The following is a 23,138-nucleotide window of genomic DNA, read 5'->3' as shown; positions in this document are numbered from 1 at the left end:
TCTTGTTTAGCAATTTTGACACTGTCAAGTGAGATCTCGCAACCAGCATCATTGCAGTGTGTGGCGTCCACTGAGTTGGTGTAACTATACTTCACAGCCGTTATACACTTTTATTCTGATTTTTAACATTCTACCCATCTCACCTATATAATAATTTTTTGGTTGACAAGTACAAGTGAAAATATAAACTAAATTGTTATTTAACAATACTGTATATCTATTTTACCATTAATTGGTTCTTTGCTTTTTAAGAAATTTTTGATTTTGTTGTTCAGTGTGGGAGCTAGAATAATATTATACGGCGTTAATATTTTTAGGATGTTTTCAAAAATATTCTGAAGGACATACAATATATTATGTTTATTTTAACTGATATTATGAATTTTTTAGGGGAGCTGAATTAATCCATGAAATTCAAATGAAGGAAGTTCAGGAACAAAGGATGGCTGAAAAAGAAATAATGGAAAAGATCAAAGCCAAAATGGATCGTATTCGTGCTCATCAAAAGAAAGGAAAAGATGGTGAATATGAAGAGCCACCGACTCATTTTCAAGGTAAAAAGTTTTGTATATAAATAAAATTACTTTTGAATCCAGATTTATTTATAAACATATACATAATGAATATTGGATTCTAAATTATTTTTTATTATGCTAGATTTAATATTTTCATACATAATCAAAAATGATATGATTTAGAAATATTTTAATAAAATAAAAATGTTATTTTTTTTTATTGTTTAATTTTAGGAAACTGCTAGGATAAAATCCTATAATTTTTTTGTAGTTAAACATCTTATTTTATTTATTGTTGAAAAATCAATGAAATATTATTCAGCCTTTCATACTACAAGTATGAAGTTTCTAAATAGTGCCCCAGACACATTTTGTAGTGTTTTTTTTATTCATTATATTACAATGTATATATTTATACAATTGAGTTAGAAATACTTCATTAACATTTTTAATAAATAAATGAGCCAATAAAGGTTTACAATGAAGATCAAGTTTTTCTTTGCTAACCTTGTTGAGGAGACGTTACCATCAACTGTTAAACTCAAGGACGGATTTACATAAGGGCATTTGGGGCCTGTGCCCAGGGCCCCCACAAAACTAAAAAAAAAAATTATGTTTAAACATAATTTTTTTTCTATTACCGTGACATGATTCTGTTGCCCTCATGATTGAGCCACACTAGCGTGTGGCCTAATCATGAGGGCAACAGGCAGAGAAAACCAAACCCGGGAAAAAACCTATGAAACATCGGAAAATTTCGGGAAAAATTTCACATAGGTATTTTTCAGTTAAATTAAAATAATTAGTTTTACACAATAAAATATATGTATGTTTACAATAACCTTATTTTTAAATAAAATTTACAACTGTCTAGTTCAAATATAATTGAAAGTACAGTATTTTGTGTAAATTTTCTAAATCATCAAATTTGCCTACTCTTAAAGGGGGGACACCCACCGAATTTGTGATCAGGGCCCCTGGATTGGTAAATCCGGCCCTGGTTAAACTTATTATATACAATTGAAGAAACTTACAAAAAATACTTACAGATAATCAAATTACTCTGAGACTCCAGGATTTGTTAACAGATCTGGATCTGTTAAGAAATAGGAAAGTACTTGTTCATATTTCAGTGCTTTTTACTTAATAGAAAACAAAGGACTTCTAACATATTTCTAATTTTTATCATGAAATGAAAATAATTTTTAAAATGATGATAAAAAAACTTTTGATTTATTGTCACAAAAAAAAAAAATGATTATAAAAATATTTTAATAAATTACAACCATGACTGCTCACTTAACAACTTTTTTGCTATAATAGCTTTTTAAAAATTATACCAATTTTTAGGCAATGACTCCATTTTTTTGTTATAACAATTTTTTTAACCAAAAAAGATTTTAATAGAAAATATTCATTAATTTATTCTAAAACTGGCAATAAGGTGCTCTTCAGTCTGTTCTGCATATGCATAATTTTTATATTTTAAAGTGTTATATTTAGGCTTTATTTTACCATGAAGGAATTTTTAAAGTGAATTATAAATTGTTAAAAGATGAATTTAAAGTGTGTTATAACAATGAACTCAAAGTAAGTTGAAAAAATAGAGAAGAAAATGATGCAGAAAGAAGAAAAAATGAGGAAAGTTGCAATGATTTTGAAAAGGGAGTCACTCCACAAACTTTGAATTCTGTATGGAAAAAACTGCCTTCAATTTATTACAGACATTAGAGAATGTAATGAAGTATATGACACAAAAGCAAAGATTTTGGGTCTTGCAAGAGAAGATGGTTCCAGGAAGTTGACACAGATTATGTTGTGGAATTTTTGCTGTCTCATAATGAAGAACTTACTTTAATGAACTCAAATACAAACATAGGTCCTCTGATAAAGAAAAAGAAAATGCAAAGGAACTTTCGACATTGCTAAGATAAATAACAGCTTAGTATCACCCTGTGTGGGAACAGTGTTGCGGGGTCAGAATTAGATGTTTTAGAGTGGAGTTGGAGTTGATAAAATTCTTTCAACTCTGGTGACTCTGAACCCAAATTTTACTGTTGGTAAAGTGCAAAGTAGGAAAAATACTTTTTAATTAGTATTTAATGAAATTTTTTAGAAAACAGACACTTTGATAAATTTAGATATCAAAATGATATTCACCTATAAAGGGCATTTCACACATAGGTTTTATGCATATCACACATGACATGCTCCATACTTTTAGAAAATAGCTTTTATAATTTAAACGAATATTTTCACATTGCCTAGGAAACAGTATTCTCTATATAACGCATGCCAGGCTAGGTATGTTTTTGCTATTACCCAACAAAAATTACAAAACATGGTACAATACTCAACTGACTTTGTATTTGTAAAAAGATATCTTAAACTTTATATTATATATATAAATATATTTTTGAGTAGTTTGTATGGTATGCAAATCGAAATTATGAGAAAAATTTAAACCGAGTAGCGTATGAACCACTCAAAAAGCAAATAATTTTTTGAATGTGTTATTGTATCAATTGATTGATTTAGAAACTGGCATGCAACACAATCAGTAATTGAGAGAATGTACCTTTCAGATGGTATTTTAACAGAAAGTGGCCCCTATTCACACATTATTGACACAGAAAACCAGAAAATCCACCATATAATTCGTGGGTCCAAGTGTAAACCTGAGCCCACTATCACTGTTTAGGGATTAAATCCGCTTAGCCACTGGTTCAGTATGGATGTTAGATGGAGTTGACACAGGTGGTTCTATATGGAAAATTTTTTGCAACAATCTCAACCGGGATTGATCCTGGATTTTTTACGGTGACAGTCTGTACTGCTCAGTTGTCTGGCCAGCTTTCAGTGTGTGAGAAAAACAATTAATATATATAATAGCTCATATAAACATTGTACTAGCTCAGAATATACATGTAAAGATGGAACCTGTACTTTACTAATAAAAGACAACAGGACCTATAGATAATTTTAAGGGGAAAATGAGAAATTTTAGTCTTTTTTTAAAAGAAAAAAAAAAGAACTGTTAAAAGGGTAAAGAAGAAAATGCACTTTTAAAATTAAAAATTAAAACAGCCAAAGATCTAATATATTTTTAGAAATTGTCTCAAATAAAACCAATAAAAAGGCAAATGTATTAAAAAAAAAGAAAAAAATGTATAACTAATGTATAGTCTTCAGTGAATTTGTAAAAGAACTTGTAACTTGAAAAGCAACTGCATTCAAAATACACATTTAATAAAATAAAAAAGCCAAAAAAAATCTCTTGGTGTCCAAGTGAAAACATTTCAAAAGACATGATAAGTCCTGAGACTAGAAGCTGATATAAAAGCTTAATCATCATTAAATTTTAAAACAAAGAATATCTTTGAAATTTGTTCTTGAAAGCTCCACTATGTTGCTTAAGCAAGAATGCAAAGTGTAGAGACGATAATAAAAAGTTGGCTTTGAAGTCTTCACCAAAAAGAAACTAATAAGAAAAAATTTGACTTTTATTTTGTGTGCCATAGTTTTTGCCCAGAGCAATGTTTTTTTTTATCTTGAATGTTTTTCTTTGGTTATCAGTTGTTTTTGACAAAAAACTTTTTCACTCCTTTCTAATATAACTATTTGTAAATGCTTCTATAACATAATTTGGTCTTAAACAGTCAATTTGTGAGGTTTATGATCTCCACTAAAGGATCAGAATGACTGAGTAGTTCCACATCTTATGTGGGAGTGAATACTACAGAGACATACTCCACAGTTACATAGCAATTGTCCTGATTTATTGTTACAAAAAAGATTCTTACAACTACAGCAGTCTTGAAACAGCAGGTGGAATCAAGTCTACTAGATCCTCTCCTTTCTGTGGAGGGTAAGGTTCCTGCAAGTATAAATCTCCTGAGTTCTTTTTGAAAGTTGACTGCCCTGGGGCATTGTTGAGTGGTAATCTGTAGTGAGAGAGTGATGAGTTCAATGAAGAGTTGGAGGTTCAAAGTATATTTTCACCAAAGAGGAAGTTGCACAATAGAAAGACAGGTAGAAAAGCTCTCCATGTCCTTAAAATTCTTATTTTTATCATTTTTTTTAGGTTTCAGATTGACCACTTTCATTGGTTGTTTTTACTCATCTCCACATTCTAATTGGTTGTCACTTGTTACCAAGTGTAATGAGATCAGAACTTAGATTGAGGAATGAGACAAAATCATCTGTCAATTCGATCCCAACCAAAGATAGTTGATCTTAGGACTTACAATATTCTATTGTTAAAATATGAGAACTAATCTCTTTCTTTCTTTTTTTTTTTTTTCATTCAATTCAAACATGTTCTTTTATGGTCATAGAGTTTATACCGTTTAACATTAATAGTTTTATAAAATTACTTTATAAATTGCCTTTCACATTTTTGTGTGGTTCTGGTACACTTCTGGAGCCTCACAAATAGAAACACAATGAAAAAATAAAAGTGAAATCAATCTAACTGCAACAAACTAGAGGAGGAAGTGAAAAATGCAAAATGTAATTAATGGGATTGTTCCAGATTATTCATCAGTTTAATTTCTTAGGACAGAATTGTATGCATCGGTTTAAGATGCTGGTGTATTTTTTCCAAAATTCATATTTTAAAATTCTGCAATATACTTTAGTTTAGTCAACCATTGGTTGGAAATTAACTATTTGTGTAGTAGTCAGAGTGAGAGAAACTATTTCACAAACCAATTTATTACATCATTCATTAATCAAATTGTTTTTTCATTTATTGTATTTAAATTTATTCTTTAAAATGATTAAATTTAAATTAATTTTTAATAGTTGACTAATAAAAGTGAAATATTTTTGTCTGATTAAGATATTTTTTTATGTACTCAAAAGTTTTTCTGAGGTAAATTCATTACATTTATTTTTTTGATTTTCACCATCAATTTTAGTACAACTTTTTACAGAGAAATTTAAGATAAAATTATTCAGCTACCTAGTGATAGCTTTATAAAAGGAATCTTAGTGTGATGTTTAAAAAACAGACAAGTTGGAGTTGGAGTCAATGTTTCAAATTTGCTGAAGTCAGTCATTTATTTGGCAACTGGTTGGGAAGTTGCTAAGCTTTACACATCACCTTCAATATGCAAAAACTAAGAATAACAGAAGTCATTGCAAATTACAAAATCATACTCAAGAGGTTGCATTAATAGTAAAAAAAAACATTAACTTATTGCAAGCATGATGAACAATGATATGTTACTTCCAACTATAAGCAAACTTTAGCACAATGTTGTAAATTTTATCACCAAAATGTTTAGTTATTAATGTGTATATCACAACATTTATTTCATCTAGCCTATCTCCAGTCGTATTATGGAAAGTTGTGTACTTAGTTTAAAATTATGTTATATTTTGTCACTATGTATGTAACATTTTATTATTACTGTTTTTTTTTACATACTTCATGAAATTCAAATTTATAAAAATTACAATGTTTTGTATAGAATGTTCCTTATTAAAAATTTGTTAATTAATCACATTAGTAATCTAAAATTACGAATAATGTTCTTTTAACAGATATATAATTATTATTTAATACATTTTAATTATATTACTTATTGGTATTAAATATTTGTAGGAAAAAAAGAGCTGTTATACAAATGTCTACATATCTTTACATTATTATGAATTAAAAAGCAATTGTAATATTTGAAATATTTTTTATTTTTGTTTAAATATATATTATTAAATATTTTGTATTTTTTAAAACTCTTTGATTTCTATTTTTTTGTTATACATTGAAAAAATAATGAATTAAAATTTGATTATTTCAGGAAATAAGAATATGCCAGTTTTGATTTTAAAAAAACAGAATATCTAAAACAAAAATCTATTAAATTTTTCATAATATTTGATTTTCCCCTAGATGAACTTAAAAGTCTTGAAAAATAGTTTTAATATACCATTAAAAGTTGAACCTACAGCTGCAGTATAATGTTAAAACAATGAAACTCTTAATAATTTGAAATTTTTAGACTGTTTTCATAATTAAGATGATGAACTAATTTAATTACACTTATCATATTTGCAAATGTTAAATATTTTATTTTCATAGAAATATTACAAAACAAATTATTAAATAAATTAAAGAAACATTCATCATATATAAATTCATGAAAGATTCAAATTAGCTTACACTTTCTAAAACTAAATCTTCTAAAAGCTTTTTGCTCATTCTTTAACTTTTTATTGGACAATTCATTTCTTAATCCATTCAATTAGTTTTATTATATCTCAAACAATAGCAAGGAAAATTCTTATAAAACATATCTTAAATTACATCTTAATCTCATATTCTCTGTTTAAATAAGAAAAGATAATATCTAACTATACCAAACATCATTTTCACAGACCCCTCTTAAAAGTTACTTCCTTTCCAATATTCTGATAGTTTGTCTTAACTAAATTTAGTCATTTTGTCTAATTTATTTAATAAATTTTTATATTCTTGAATAAATGTGATTTTATTCTGTATACCACAGTATTATGTTATAAAAAAATAATCCAGTAATCAGAAACTGTTAATAAAGTTAAAGCAGCTCACAAAAATGTAATGAATACTTTCTTTTCAATATTGATTGAACATTCTTTGAAAAGAATTTAAATAGCATAAAAAATATTTAATATTTCTTGTCATATAAATGCAAATTATTGGGATGCAATTTGAAAAAACTATAGACCTATAAATTCCCACTGTCCATCCATACGTCTGTCCTTCCTTAATCTCGAGAATGGACTTAGATAGATGAATGACGAGACCAGATATGGAACACCTTGGGGGGCAGGAGGCCCCAATTAACTATATATGAACTGCTGATGCTAAACAGAACTCATATTATTTCAATTCAAAACTTTTCCTCTGAAAGCAGTTAATAGATGACCAGCACAACTGCATGTCATGCCAATGGAAAAGTATGATGTATAAGGTCAAGACATTACAATACTAATTTGAAGTGCAGAGCATATATTTTAAATGAAATAAATTAAAATTATGATTAAAAATTTCAGCCAGCATTGTGACGATGTCCCAATAAATAATTGTTTGTCATAAATAATTTCAATTAATGCATAATATTATAGAAAAGAATAACATCTTTAAATTTATGTAAATAAGAAAATAAATCCAAATAAATTTATTTTCAGTACATATGAAATATTATCTGTGTTAAATAAATGAGTTTCTTTATGATGATTCATCATAAATATTTGTTCTAATGCTTTCTTTTATTATTTCAATAAGAGAAATTATAATTTTTAAAAATGGGCACTTCAGACACTCATTAGTATTGGTGCATTTTTTTTTTTTTAGCTCAGTTGTTGCCAGTTGTGTTTAATGGTGTATAATATGAACATTTGGCAGTTACAAACTTTTTTTATTCAAAGCCTTATTGCTTTTACTATTAATTGCTGGAATAGAACTGAATCCAGGCCCTTTGTCACATTTGTTAATGAAATGAGGTCATCCATCTTTGACTCTAAGTAATAATGCTACAAAAATGTTTATTGTTTAATTTCAAGTTCTTCAAATTTACAACAGATATGCAATGTAACAGTTTTAGTTATTAAGTAAGGTGTATGAATTAAAACATATTTACTTAATAACTTAAATATTTAAAAGCAGTTTAAAATTTTCCATCATATCTTTTATTTTATGTACTGCACATCTTTGAAAATTTACATTGAAAGATTCATTCAAGCAAGTTAAAGGTAAATGAGAAGAATAAAAACAATGTGAAAATTGGCATCATACTGTATTCATGGTGTCCTGCACGTCAGTTCTAATGAAGAATAATTAACATGTTCTAAATTAGTTAATGCTGTTATTAATGCAAATATACATTAAATGCATTTTATAACAATTCAGAAATTCATGTCTTCTAAATTCAATACAAAATACTTAAAAATATATTTAAAATATTATTTTAACTCTAACATTTAGATTATTTATCCATTGTCATGGAAACAATATTTCTACAGTAAATTACATATGAATGACATCTGCATATTTGACATTAACAAATTTTTAATATTATTTTCAAAAATCATTAAACACTGAAATTAATCATTGACATTATAACAGTTTAAATGTATGAATTATAAGAATAAACAGTTATAATAAATTAATGTCAATTATCCAGATTAGTAACATACAACAAGAATTTATAACACCTAAGAAATTCACTCCTAAAGAATATTGTCATAACTTCAATATTCAATACAAAATAATTAAATTTAATCTCTTGTTATGTGTAATAAAATCTTTAAGGAATTATTTTTTATTAGTAAAAATCAAGATAAATACATCAAATTCAGTCACCTTTTACTACTTACTTTCAGTCCCATGAATAATGCTACAGTGGCACTGACTGATATTTTATGCTATTTGTCCATTGAACAATGGTAAAACTTACATTTAAAAGACGTGAAAAATATTATTTTAAATAAATGTAAAATACATTTTTAAAAATAGAAATGGAAACAAAAGGATATCTTCCATGATTCATCCCTGTTCTTCAAGAATTAAATTATTATTGAAATTTATTCTTGTAATTTATATAGTTAGATCATTACATTAGTTGTGAATTTTGGTCTAAAATGTTAAATTTATTTTTGTCAGATATTATGTAGATTTCATTCACCTTACAAATTTATAATGATTGCGGAAATATAAAATATTCTAGAACATTGTCTTTGTAATGATGAACAATAATTTTAAAAAATATTACAGAAATATTTTTTCTTGCCGATTTTTAAGTATCTTGTAGTGAATGCATTTAAATGAATATCAGCTTTTGAAAATTATAGTCAATTTCTTTAACTTGTTCTAACCTATTTTATCTGTATGCACTGTATGTTTTAAAACTATGGATTGAATTATTAAATAAAATTAAATCAATTGTCTTCTTTTGAAATAATGATGATTTATTTTAATTACCTGATTTATGTTCTTATCTTGATAAATATTTACTTAATTTTTATTCCTTTTTCTGTTTTAAAACATTTACAATTAACTGGATAAATGCATTTTTTTGAAAATTTTTATAATTAATGAGATATTACTAATTGAATTAAAATAACAATTATAGCTGATAAAAATTGATTTGATAAAAACTAAATAACTTATAATGTATACTAACTGCATATAATGCATATTCTTGTTTTATTATAAAGTAATTATAATATTAATTCCTAAACATTATTTTTGTCAATTGAATTTTGTTGTTGTTGTTCTATTTTAATTGCCATTATATATTTATAAACCATCTTTTACCTTAATTCATAACAATACTATATTTGATAACAATAACATAAAAAATTATATTAAATGAAGAATATTAATTTTATAAGTTAATAAATGTGAAAAAAAATTTTAAACCCTTGACTTATTAAATTGAAATAAAACTAAATCTAAAACTTTTAGTATTGTATTGAAATAAGGTCATTCATAATAATTGTTGTGTGTGTAGTATTGTGCTGTGTTTAATATTTGTTTGTTTTTGTTATCACTAACATTCTATGTTCCCTACTAACAATCATATTCTTATTCAATTAAAACCTTGAGTAGATGCAGATTATGCTTCATATTCTACACCTCCATATTCCACTGCTACAAATTCCCAATCTTGCAATCCCGATGATATGGAAAATTCTGAACTTGTTTCTACTCCTCAAAAACGTGCTCTTTCCCCTGGTTCTGCTACTTTTACTGTATCTTTAGAAAGCTATATGGAACCTAGATTATCAGTAGTTGGACAGTCATACTGCTTGGCACCAACAGCACAAAGGAGCCGCCGACCCTCACCTTCTGAAGATTCTTATCCTGTATTTTCTCCCCCTCCTTACCCTGCATTACTTAGCACTACTCAAGGTTTTGCACAGGCATCTGGTTCTGGTTCCGGCCCTCGAATGCAACGTGGGTACGGTCCGCTACTTGGTGTGCCAGGATGCTGTCCTATTGCATCGCACATACTTTCTCGTCGTTCTATGTCATCATCTGCACCATCGTCTCACCATGCGTGTAATTTATTTCAAACTTCACATTTCCTATCTGAATAAACTATAGTCTGTAAAAAATTTTAAATTATTAATAAAGTAAAATCTTTTAATATATAAGATATATATGTATATGTGCATATGTATATATTTAAATAAAAAAAAAAGTCTTGAAACACAGATTTAAAGACACGTATTTAAATTATATAGACTATAGTTTGTTTGAATAATAAAATCATTGCCACCATTCAAGAATGGATCTAGATGATAGAATAATTTATCCTTCTTAAATTCATAATTATAATTTAAAAGAAATAATAAATTTGGTTTTCTAGCTAAATATTTATACATATCATTTAGATTTATAAAATTATTTTTATCACTATTATTTGAAATTGTTATCCCCTAAAAACAAAGGCTGGATCCATCCTTAACCACCATCACACTCTATGGCTAATTCTCACTGAAATTCTTCTAACTTCATCATTCCTATTTCTTAATCTATATTATGTTAAAATATTTAATTTTTTTTATGTCTGTCTGTCTGTCTGTCTTTTGTCTGTCTCTGTCTAATTTTTGTCTTACTTCATCTGTACTGTCTTTCTGTTTGTTGCCGTTATTGTCTTAATTGTGTATTTGTGTATATTTTTAAATTGTCTTATATGTTTGCTGTTGCTGTTGCTTTAATTTTTTTTTTTTTTTTTTGGTGGCAATTCATTTAAATAAAAAGAAACATTGAAAAATAGTTTAATTATTATCTTTAATTTGGAGATTTTCTTAAATATTTAAGAACTTTTTTTTTCAAAATTTGTAAATAAATTTTAAAACCTTTATAATTATAATTTCTCATAAAAATATTTGAATATACTAAAATATGAATGCAATACAATTTATTCAGCAATTCGATCTGGAGATTATGGTATGTTTGAAGATTATTCTGATGAAGAAATTGATTTAGATATATCTAGTAAAAGTAAGGCAGAACCAGATGATGATGAAACTGCTGAAGTTAAGCAACGTGGATTGAATGCAGTAAGTAATACAATAATTGGATTTTTATTATTACAGTAATATTTTCAATTTCCTATTCATTTATGATAGCATATAAATAAGTGTTGAACTGAATCTGGTAAAAATGAAAAAATAAATAAAAAGAAAATTTTAAAATATAATTAGTAGAAACCTGTAAAATTCATATTTTACTCATCAAAGATTTTGTTTGAAATTCAGAATACTTTTAAAGTTTTAACCTATTTGAAAAAAAGAAAAAAGAATGTCCATCAGGATACCAGTTTGTACAAATAATTCAAATTTAATATTTGGAATAGAAATATTTTAAAAATAGGAGGGGTTGGTTGGTAGTAATAAAAAGTATCTTAGATATATATCAAATATTATTGGTCTCTTGTTTCTTTTTTATATATTACTTTCTTTGTTAAATATTATAAACAGAATAAATATACAGTTATAGTACAAAAAGTTAAGTACTGGTAGTTTATTCTTTTTTGAATTCTAAATACTTCTTAATTGAAAAATATATAATAGATACAGGTATTTGAAATTTTGTACTATTTTTAAATTGTTACTACATTTAAAATTCCATGTTAGAAATTTGATATATTTATAGAATTTTTTCTTTTGTAATTCAAAAGAATATGTGAATTGTAATAATTGGATTTATGAATATATGGGCATATATGTACAGTACATACAAAAAAGATTTCAATAGAACTAAATATCTTTGTGTGAATTTTTAGAAAAGCTTGTTTTTGTTTACATTTAGAAGAAGAAACAATAAAATAATCAAATTTCATTTTTTTTTTAACAGCTGAAAGATTAAATACATAAATTATTCAAGTCAACTATTAAACATCTTTATTTCTTAAAATGTTAGATTCCCATCATTTAATTAAGTTGATTAATGATGGCATATTGATAGAAAATTGTTAGCAGCATTTTATGACTTGAGATATTTAGCAATAGTTCTAATACAGCAAAACTTAAATATTTTTTTCGACTTATTTTTTAATATTCTAGAACAGCATTTCTCAAACTTTTTGCTCATGTGACCCAATATATTTGTTCGTAATGGTTTTGCAACTAGTGTTGCCATCTTTTCAAAATTGCTGACCCAGACAATAGGTTCGTTCCAACACGTGTTCCTGACTGGTTCAAATTTGAAACCATACAAGGCATACACAATGTCATTTTACAGCCAAGAACTGAATAATGCACATGCCAGTTTTAAACCAGTTAGGGATTTGTATTGGAACAGACTTAATATTTTTCCAGAGATATTTGCAAGTTAGAATTTTAAAAGTACATTTTCTGTCACTCTTAGCCTAGGGATAAGTTGAGGATAAGTTTAGGTGAGGGTATGAAGTTAAAGTGTTTAACCATTAAAATAAAATACATGCAAATATTTTTATAAATTTTTTTTATCATAATTTCACAATTTCTATGAAAACCGGCCAAATTAATAATCAGTCAGGACCATGGATTTAAAAACTGGCCTGGTGGCAGCACTGTTCACGACTCATGTTTATAATATACAATTTTTTAAAAAACCCAATAAAGTCACTGTATATTATAAAATTAAATAAAATTATGCATTAATATATTCTACATGTGAAATGTAATATAGAGTACATTTCTATTAAGAGCAATTCAGGTCAATTTTGATTTGTGACAAATAACGTACTTCAATTTCAGTTTTTATTTGAAAATAATCGACAACATTTTACCTTCCTGGAGTAAACTAATTTTACTCTCAAACTCTCCTCTATAATTAATTAAAATTAATTATTAATTTTTGCATTAAACATTTTATAACTGTTTTCAATAGCAATACTGAAAGCATAATGTTTGAAGTTTTTAGTTAAAAGTAATTTTTTATTGAAAAGTTAACTTAAAAAATATAAGAAATAGTTATAGTAATAAAGCATAAAATAATTTTAAATTATAATACTTAATTTAAGTATTTTTTATATGCTTTGTAAAATTTTAATCTATTAAATTAATAAAGTATTTTTAAATTTTAACAATAGATTAAAAGATGAAAAATCCAATTTAATTTTTTATGAAATATAAAACTTTTATTACTTATATATTTAATAGTTTAATTACTTATTACTTAGTTAATTATATTTAATATCAGAATTCACACTTTTTTGTTAAAATATATTTTTATATTTAAATAGTTAAAATAGAAGCCATGTATTTTAATAGTTATTTTTTATATATTTGGATAAATATCCTTTTGAACTAAGTTATTAATATATATTAATATAAAAATAGCTACTGTGTCTATTTGTTTAACAAAGGTTTTATTTATACACAATTTTAATATTTAAAAATAATTTATAGTTCTTTTAGAAATTATAAATTAACTTAAGAAATTTTTGTAAATTAATAGTGTTTGTTTATATAAGAATAACAAGATTAAAAACAATTTAAAGAATATAAATAAAAGTTTTTTTAAACTATAAAAGAGAGTATATTAATTAATTTTTTTAATATATAAAATAAGAAAATTTTTTAAATGATAATATATATATTATAAACATATTTTGTTTAAATAAAGAAATAATAGCATAAAAATATAATAAATAAGACATGATTTCTGTTATATGCTATAATACTATATTAATCATAAATTTTAAATAAATAATAAGTCAGATTATTGGATTTTATTCTATTATTTTTGTAAAAATTCAAAAAGCTTTTGCTGAAAGCATGTCTTTTGCTAGATTCAGCTCAACTAACAGTTTGTTGCTTGTGGCTATAATTAGATTTTTGTCATCATATCTGTCCTAATTTCTTGTGGATAACTGTCATGTCAATTTCAAAATTTAATTATTTTCCTGCTTTCTTCACTCTGGTATTTATTTAAAAATATTTTCTTATTAATGAAAATTGAATAAACTTTGCACACTTTACAAGTGTTTCTGAGTGACATAACATAATAAATCTGAGTAATTTTATAATTATTATGTTGTATTTTGTCATTATTTTTAGTTTTGTTATTTTATTTTCACTTTCTTGCATCTTCCCTTATTATTTTATCATTTGCAATTATGTTGCTTGGCATTTTTTTTATTTTCTTAGATTATTAGTTTTAAAACATGCACATTTCTGTATTCTGCACAAAATAACTACAGTTCCAGACAGCATCAAAAATATTTTAAAAAATATACGACAAATATATGTAAGACATTCTTCTTGTAACTTGATCATTTTGGTTGCTCTATCAAAATTACTTTGACTCTAAACTAATCTGATACAATTATTAAAAGATTAATGATAATTTATTGTAACAAAAAACAAACTGCTTTTCTGGAGTTCATCTTTATTTACAAATTATTCCCTAACACTTTCAGACAACCAAGTCCATTGTCAGTAGAATTACAAATAAATTAATTTAGTAGCCATCTCCTAAGTCTGATATACAATTGTTGATGTAACATCTGATTGCACAGACTTAGGAGACAGCTACTAAATCAGTTCATTTGTACATCTCCTGATGATGGGCTAGATTGTCCAAAAGTGCTAGAGAACAATTTATTAATAAAGGTGAACTCCAGAAAAGCAGTTTATTTTTTGTTATTTTTAAAGAACTTGGAGTTGTTTTCCACATTAATTATAGTTTATTCTAAAATTCTAACAAAAGAAAAAAACAATTAACATATTACTAAACATTTCTTACATACAATTAATTTGTATATATCTTTCTGAGACATTGTTGGAATAAGGGAAGATTCCATTAAAACCTAGTTTCCATTTGGAAACTATTGGAAATAAAGGGAAGACACATTAACTACACTAATTTGCTTATTACAGTTATTAAGTCAAACAATTAAGAGCAACCTGAAATATAAAGTGGATGATGCTAAAAAAGGATCTGAAGAAGTAGACGATGTTGGTGATTCTAGTCAGTTATCTCCTATTGTCAGTGTTGATCGATCACCTGTTTCTCGAACTGTGTCTGGATCATCACGAGTAAGTTAAAAGTGGTACTAGTTATACCACTAACAATATTTTAAAAACTATTTTAATTGTTATACCTAATTCTGTAGTACAAGCTGTATTTATTATATATACATATTTATTTTAATCAAGCATTAATTTCAAGTTATTATTATTTAATAAATTTTAATATATCTTGGGAAAATGCATTAAGTTTATTTTTTATTTTTGTATTAATAATTTATATGAGATGTCTTTTATGAGATGTATTATTATTATTATTATTCTTATTCTTATTATTATTATTATAATAATGATTGCAAAGCAAATTATTTTTTTTCTAATGAAATCACATGACTGTCACTCCTTCAGTTAAACAAACAGTAATCTGACAATTATAATTGAATTTTTTTATGCAAAAAAATTTTTAGAACTGTATAAGTTTAAGATAAGATGAAATTCTTACATTAGGAAAAAATTTTTAGACTGAAAAAGTTAATCTGCAGTGTTTGACTTTAAAATTTAACTTAGTTTCACTGAATTTTTTAAAATGATGATGATTATGCATTTCTATATTAATAATGAAAGACTAAGCCAAAATTTTATTGACTTCTTAAGCTATATGTATTACTTCTCCATTCAAAAATGGTGTATATCTAAGTATTGAAATTTTTAAATAATATTTGGTTTAAAACAGCATCAGGGATCTGAATATTCTCCTCGTGATCATCAAGATACAGCTGTTCCAAGCACAAGTTCCTTCAGCCGGCATCCATCCGTGCAAACAAAAACTCGACAGTGCTCTGTTGAAGATCATGGTACTGTTTGCATGGAATCTGGAGAAAAAGATTCTTATTTAGATGATGAACCTATAGAAGGTAAGGGAAATGTTGTAATTAGAATTTTTATATATTTTATTAGAATAATGTAAAGTTATATTACATGCTAGGGATAAGACTTGAGCATTTAATAAAATATGGTATAATAAATTTGATTTATGCTATGTTTTTAAGCTCAGTTTTTATTATTTAAATATATGTATACAATATAATCCCAATTTATGTTTATTTTTGTCATTCCAAACGTTCTTTTCTATAGGAATGAACTTATTCATTACTTTTTACGGTTAAAATTTGTACCTCATTTTTGCTTAAACTGGCAACAAAACTAATTTTAAGTAAACCATGGTTTTAGCATAAACCAAAAATTGGTTATAAAAACTGATTTTGAACAGATAATAAAAATGGTATCATTATTACAGTATTATTTTTGTCTACTTGTCTTTTTTTACTTTTAGTTGTCAGTAAAATATGCTTGGATTTATGATTCCTTATAACTGGTGTTCTACCATAAAATTTCAGTGTAACATTACAATTTGTGCTCTGCAACTGTGTTTTTACAAAGTGAAGAATGGTATCATCCTTGACTTTAAAAATACAGTAGTGAACTGAAAATCGGAATCAATTGGGGACTGGGGAAAAAACCTTTCTCTGATTTTCTTCTGTAGAGTTAAAGAAAAAGTTCAGTATAACACAATGGAATGTCTCTTTGTAAGCAATGGGAACGATCAGTATAAATATCGGGGAAGGACTTTCTATCCCTATTTAGGTGTTCGGATCACTTTAGGTGTTTAGGTGTTCTGCTCAGATTAGGGATTTGTTCTGATTACGGATTATGTACGAAAAAATATATTAACCTGTTCGATGTTCAAATTTTTCTCCGTTGCGTGTCGCTTCGTGTTGAATTTTTGTCGATTTTAAGCCTAACGAAAATTTTTATAATAATAATCGAGGCTATCGTATCGTTAAAAATTATTTCTGCATTTTGTACAAACAAAATAAATATATTGAAGAATATAAAAAATGAAAATTATACTTTAGAAGTAAATTTAGTATCAAAAACGTTTGATTCAGCATGACACAGTCCGACTGAAAATCGTGCCGATTACCGAGGTTCCGATTTACGAGTCTCTACTGTAATATCATGGATTATTCAGGTTTAAATTTGAAAATTAATATCAAAACCAATGGGAAATAATCTTAAAACAATAATGTTTTTAATTGCTATTTGTTAAATATAAATTAAATCTAGCTTTTACAAATATCAAAGAAACACTGACTTCTTTTTGGCAGGAATAAAATGATACAGGCATATTCATGAATCTTGGCTAATAATAATTATTGTAGTATTTTATTAATATTAATAAAATACAATAATAAAACATTAATTCTACTGAATTCACTTTTGAAACTAGTTTTTCTTTTTATATTTAAAAACTGGTTTTATTAAAAACTGATATACTGATTTCAAGAATTTCTGGTTTTGCCAATTTAGACTAATTCTACATGTTTCTCAAATAAAATGAAAGTGCTACAAAAAAACACATTTCTATTGATCAATGATTTTGAATGAAATAAGATAAAAATATTAATTAGATTATTTACTAATATAAAAGAAATTTTCATAAAATTAAAGATTTATACAAGTATAAATCATTATACATTTATAATGGAGTGTTTTTAAAGTATATTTTATTGAAAAAAAATTGAACTAACTATTAGATATTATATATTATTTTAAAAGAAATTTTATTTACAATAGTTTAGAAATAATGAACACAATCATTAGGGTTTCTCATTTCCTGGTCCTTTGCTTGTCCTGGAATTTCAAGAAAACAGTGATCAGTTTTCTGGGATCCCAGGAAATCCCAGGATATAATTAATTTTTTTTTTAAGATATAAAATAAATCGTGAAATTGAATGATATAATTATTTTTCATTTTTTAAGTAATTTAATAGGTCCTACAATCTCCAAAATAATATTAACAATGCTGTATAAAATATGTATTAAAAATTACCTTTGAATTACGTATAAATTTTCACAAATAGAAAAAATTTATTAACATTTATTGGAAACTTACAAAAAGAAAAAAAAAGAGTCTTTGAATTAAGTTGAAAATTTAAAGGGGGGGGAGAAAACTGAACTTAGATCAAACTCCTAACTTAGAAGGTAGTATTAGAAGCAAAAAAAAAAAAAAAAATACTATATCTACACACAAGGTAGAGGGGTCCCTGTGGGCAGTTTTGTTTCGGGGGACCTTTGTGAAATGTTGGTGCGACAACTGGAGAACAAGCTCCTCCCTCACTTTCTCCCCAACATCCTGTTATATAGGAGATATATTGATGATATCATTATTTTTTGGAAGAGTGTTCTGGATGTGACTGCCTTTGTCGATTCTATTAACAATAATCCATACAGGTTGATCCTGGAAATGGAACAGTCCAGCCCTACCAAAGTGCATTTTTTGGATGTAAATATTAGAGTGGAAGGCTCAGGCATCCACACCTCGGTGTATCTTAAGCCGAGGTCCATGTCATCATACATACTAGTAGGGTTGTGCGATCTGGATTTGTACAAGATTGCGGTCTATAAGGCCTTAATCAGAAGAGCCTTTACACATTCTTCTGACATTCAGGCTTTTGATACCGAACTAATGTCTATAGAGCAAGTACCTGCAGCACACAGTTATCACAAACTTACACATAGGCTGATACATTATCAATGTATACATTCAGAACACACACAGGAGGTGGACTGGCCAATTGATAACCAACCCGATGCCATAGAATGGATTCCCATCACCTTTAACCCATCCATAAGATCCTTATACCAGGAAACACCGGGTATGTCTGGCTTTCAGGAGGTGCTTAATTATTTTTGACATCCGATGTAATGGGAAGGACACTCCTAACCTGAGCAGACTCCCCAGAGTGTATAGTGTTCCTATAAGGCAGTGTTTCTCAAACTTTTTGATGCATGACCCTCTTTTGCACTTAAGAAAAATTTCAAAGGACCCCCTGAAGAATGGATATGTGTAGAAAAACATGCTGGAGGGGGGAGGGTTAATTTAAATTCAGGAGTTAATTTCTTTTTGTTTAATTGCATTGTGAAACACTCATAATTTTAATAGCAGACTTATTTTTAGTATCAATAAAAATTAATAACTTATCTTTGGTACATCTTTGAACAAAATATTCTATGTATATGTTTCGACATTAACTTAACTAATTAATTGAATTTACTAAATATATTTTAAATTAAATTTAATGTGATGGGTGAGTCTGCTTATTTTGGCACAATAAATTAAATCTGGGTTTAATATCGGTCAGTGCAGGTCTCATAGCGATTTCTATGTTGCTAAGACAAGAGTGCTGCTTTGTTTTGATGTTGGTCATTACTGAAAATGTCATTTTGCATAAATAAGTGGTTGCAAATGGTAAGAGAACTGCCATTGCTAATTCAGCGAGTAGTGGATACTCTGTTTTCACACTAAGCCGAAAAGAATTCAATGTTTGCTTACTAAACTCGGTTTTAAGTTTTGTATTACAACTAAATTTGGCAAATTCTTCTTGGGCACTTAATGGGAGATGTTTCACTTGTTCCATTTCTATAAGGAATGGTTTTTTCACCCAGATAAACTGTTCAATATTTAAATTTGATAAAAAATATTTTTAAAATTGTTCTTCCATACATGACAAATGATCAATTATGATTTTCTTAATTAAAATATTATCCAAATTATTTTCTGTGATAAAATCATATGTACTTGAAAACATTATGAACGTGCCATTTTTCACACTTGATTTCCATAAGTTTATCTTCATAAACGCATGAATTTTATCATACTAAATTAATATGTTTGTGTTCTCACCTTGCAGGGACATATTAGGTTCATTTAGTTTCTCGAATATGTCTGACAAATAACACAATGTGCAAACCTAAGTTTCATTGTGGAAGAGATTAGAAAAATCGGACTTTGTTTCTGATAAAAATATCATTATCTCCTCTTTCAACCCTATTAGTCGTTTTAAGGCTCGTCCCTTTGACAACCACCTTACTTCTGTATGTAGTAAAAGTTGTTCATAATCTGCTCCCATATCCTTACATAAATTTGCAAACAAACGACTATTAAGTACATGACATTTTATGAAATTTATAATGTGTATGGCATTATTTAAGACCACATTAAGATCTGGTGATATTTTTTTAGCTACTAATGCTTCTCGATGAATGATACAATGGGTAAAAATGATATGTCCATTTGTAATAATTTAACTTTTGCTAGAAATCCAACGTGCTATCCCTTCTTTGCTGCTGCACTGCCATTGGCCGACAAAACAGTAAATCTTCATGTATAGACCAAGAGTTGAGCTAAATTTGTAATATTTGATGATTCATCCAGCTGAATTGCAAATTTTTGTTATTTATATATAGTTTCTGTAATTTGTAATGCAGTAGGTAAAACACTGTTCTTCTCCTATTGTATGTGGTTTTTTAGCTTTTGCTATTAGATATGATGCTTGGTAAGATGCTAAAAGATATTTTTCCTGAGTAAAGGCATACTTTTCTAACAAACATTTGCTGGTTAATGTTACCTTAGGTAGCCAAGATGGCGGCTCGTCTCTAATTCCAGCAAGGAAACAGTGAGACGCATGTTTTAACCTAACCCAACCTATTCTAATAATTTGGTTACTAATAATTATGGTAATTTATTAGAATAGGTTGGGTTAGGTTAGAACGTGCGTCTCACTGTTTCCTTGCTGGAATTAGAGACGAGCCGCCATCTTGGCTATCTAAGGTAACATTAACCCATTTGCTTTGATTTGATGACTTTAATAAATATCGAAAATATTCTATAACTTTTTTTTTTTGAATAAGCAGCATGTTTCATGTTGAAATCCCTCAATAATTTTGAAGGCTTCATGCTTTCAGCTGCCAAAATACCATTACATAATAAGCATAAAGGTAGGCAAGATGAACAACTAGTTCATCTTGCGTACTGGCAGAGAATGTAAATCCATATTGTAAATATGATTTATTATATATTCTTTTTTTTTTTTTAACTGCTTTCCCCGCCTTAGCAAGATCTTTTCCATCTACACTCGTAACTTTCCTTTTCAACCATTTATCCATATTTAAGCACTAATATTCTAAAATAAATTTAAATGTTTTAAAAATCAATTTAAATAATTATTAAACAAAGTTCTTTTTTTTGTGTGGAGCTGTTTAGTGGTTTTGGCATAACAACTTCAATTTTGAAAGGTCAAATGGAATAACTTCATAAGCTTGCACACTTGATATTAATTTTATTTAAGACATTATTACTGGTATTTTAGTATAGGCTGTTCATTATTAACTCTTTCAAGGGTGGTGGTCTAAAATTTGGGCCACATAATTATGAGCTTTTGTGGTGGGGCAGTGGTTCATTTTTTGGACCACATACATTTTATCATGTAATTTTATTTTAAGCAGTAAAATCATAGAATCATACTAACAGTGCTATCTAGTAGGTAGTAGTGGATGTTTTGAAATGTATTTGAGCTCACAGATTGAATTTAGAACTTGTTAACGGTGTTCGTACATTGTGATTTTGTTTTTATTACTGCCCCTGTAGGCCCTTTTTTTCCTTGCAAATCTTGCTGCTAAAAGAGTTAACACTCACATTACCAAGCTATCTGCGTTGGCGTAGCCAGGATTTTCTTATGGGGAGCCTAGTAGAGGCTGTAATTTTCTGGGAGGGGCACCGGGTTAACTGGGGGGGGCGTGCTGTAATTTTCTGGAGAGGAGCACCAGGTTAACTGCGTGGGGGCCGGACTGTGATTTTCTGGGGAGGGGCACCAGGTTAACTGGGGGGTGTGCCCACCCATGCCCCTTCCTGGCTACGCCCATGGCTATCTGCCACATTCCACACAGGTCAGTTAAAATTTAACTGCCCCACTTAATTTAACTGTTAAATTATTTATCATGTTATTTCTTCAAAAGTGGGAATTTTCCTAATAAAAATAAATAAAAGTACTTTACTTACATTATTTGATATATTATTATCAATAGAATACTATGGAAATGTTTAGTTAGTGAGCACTTTTTGTTTGGAATGTAAATATTTCTAACTTGACGTGCCTACAGATGCAGCGCTGCTAGCAAACATTGTTCCAAATAACAACATTGTTCTTTCATAGTTTAGGAGGGGAGTGGAAACTCGGGGGATTTCCCAATAGTGCACAAATTTTTGAATGTTATATTCAGACTCATATTAAAATTGTTTTTATTATTTATATGTGCAATTTATATAAGTAAAAATTATTTTATATATTTTTTATTTCTACTATTTCTAAACATGAATCCATAGTAAATTTATAAAACATTTGAAAAAAAATTAATCTGTCATCAATTTTTCTGCGACCCCCAAATATTTTTTGCAACCCCCAGTTTGAGAATCACTGCTATAAGGGATAATAGATGCAATAGAGACTTGATATATATAGGCTCTACTAAACGTTCATGGGCATCAGAATACAAGAACATTAGGCAGATATTTGTCATGCAGGAACCTCCATGGCTCTCGTTACTTATGTAACAGATCCAGACATAGTAGCTGACTTTTCCCGGGCCAATCTCATCCTCTCTGCACCTCCCACTGAACACCTCAAATGGTTAGAGGCTATGCACATTTTTAAATCCAGCTTTACAGTTACATGTATAAATTTTAAAGAGGAGATGGTTTTGTCATTGGTCTAGCAGGAGTTGATTCACAACAAGCTGTAGTTGCTCATTGTGTCCAGGCAGCTCGAT

The 23,138-nt window shown here is 27.5% G+C and overlaps 1 protein-coding gene across 3 annotated transcripts in view; it reads left to right on the top strand.

Moving 5' to 3' along the window:
* LOC136982880 (piezo-type mechanosensitive ion channel component 2-like) overlaps positions 1-23,138 on the top strand; it is a 186,569-nt gene that overhangs the window by 122,275 nt on the left and 41,156 nt on the right. For all 3 annotated transcript variants that reach the window (XM_067279432.1, XM_067279431.1, XM_067279430.1), the window contains 4 exons: positions 391-554; positions 11,440-11,573; positions 15,381-15,539; positions 16,204-16,384. In XM_067279432.1, the coding sequence (XP_067135533.1) occupies positions 391-554; positions 11,440-11,573; positions 15,381-15,539; positions 16,204-16,384 (638 nt within the window). The remainder of the gene's footprint in view (positions 1-390; positions 555-11,439; positions 11,574-15,380; positions 15,540-16,203; positions 16,385-23,138) is intronic.

The sequence above is a fragment of the Centruroides vittatus genome, unplaced genomic scaffold, assembly GCF_030686945.1.
Source record: "Centruroides vittatus isolate TY-2023 unplaced genomic scaffold, ASM3068694v2 contig_874, whole genome shotgun sequence".
In the NCBI taxonomy this organism is placed as follows: domain Eukaryota; kingdom Metazoa; phylum Arthropoda; class Arachnida; order Scorpiones; family Buthidae; genus Centruroides; species Centruroides vittatus.
This window is presented reverse-complemented; position numbering and strand designations above follow the sequence as displayed.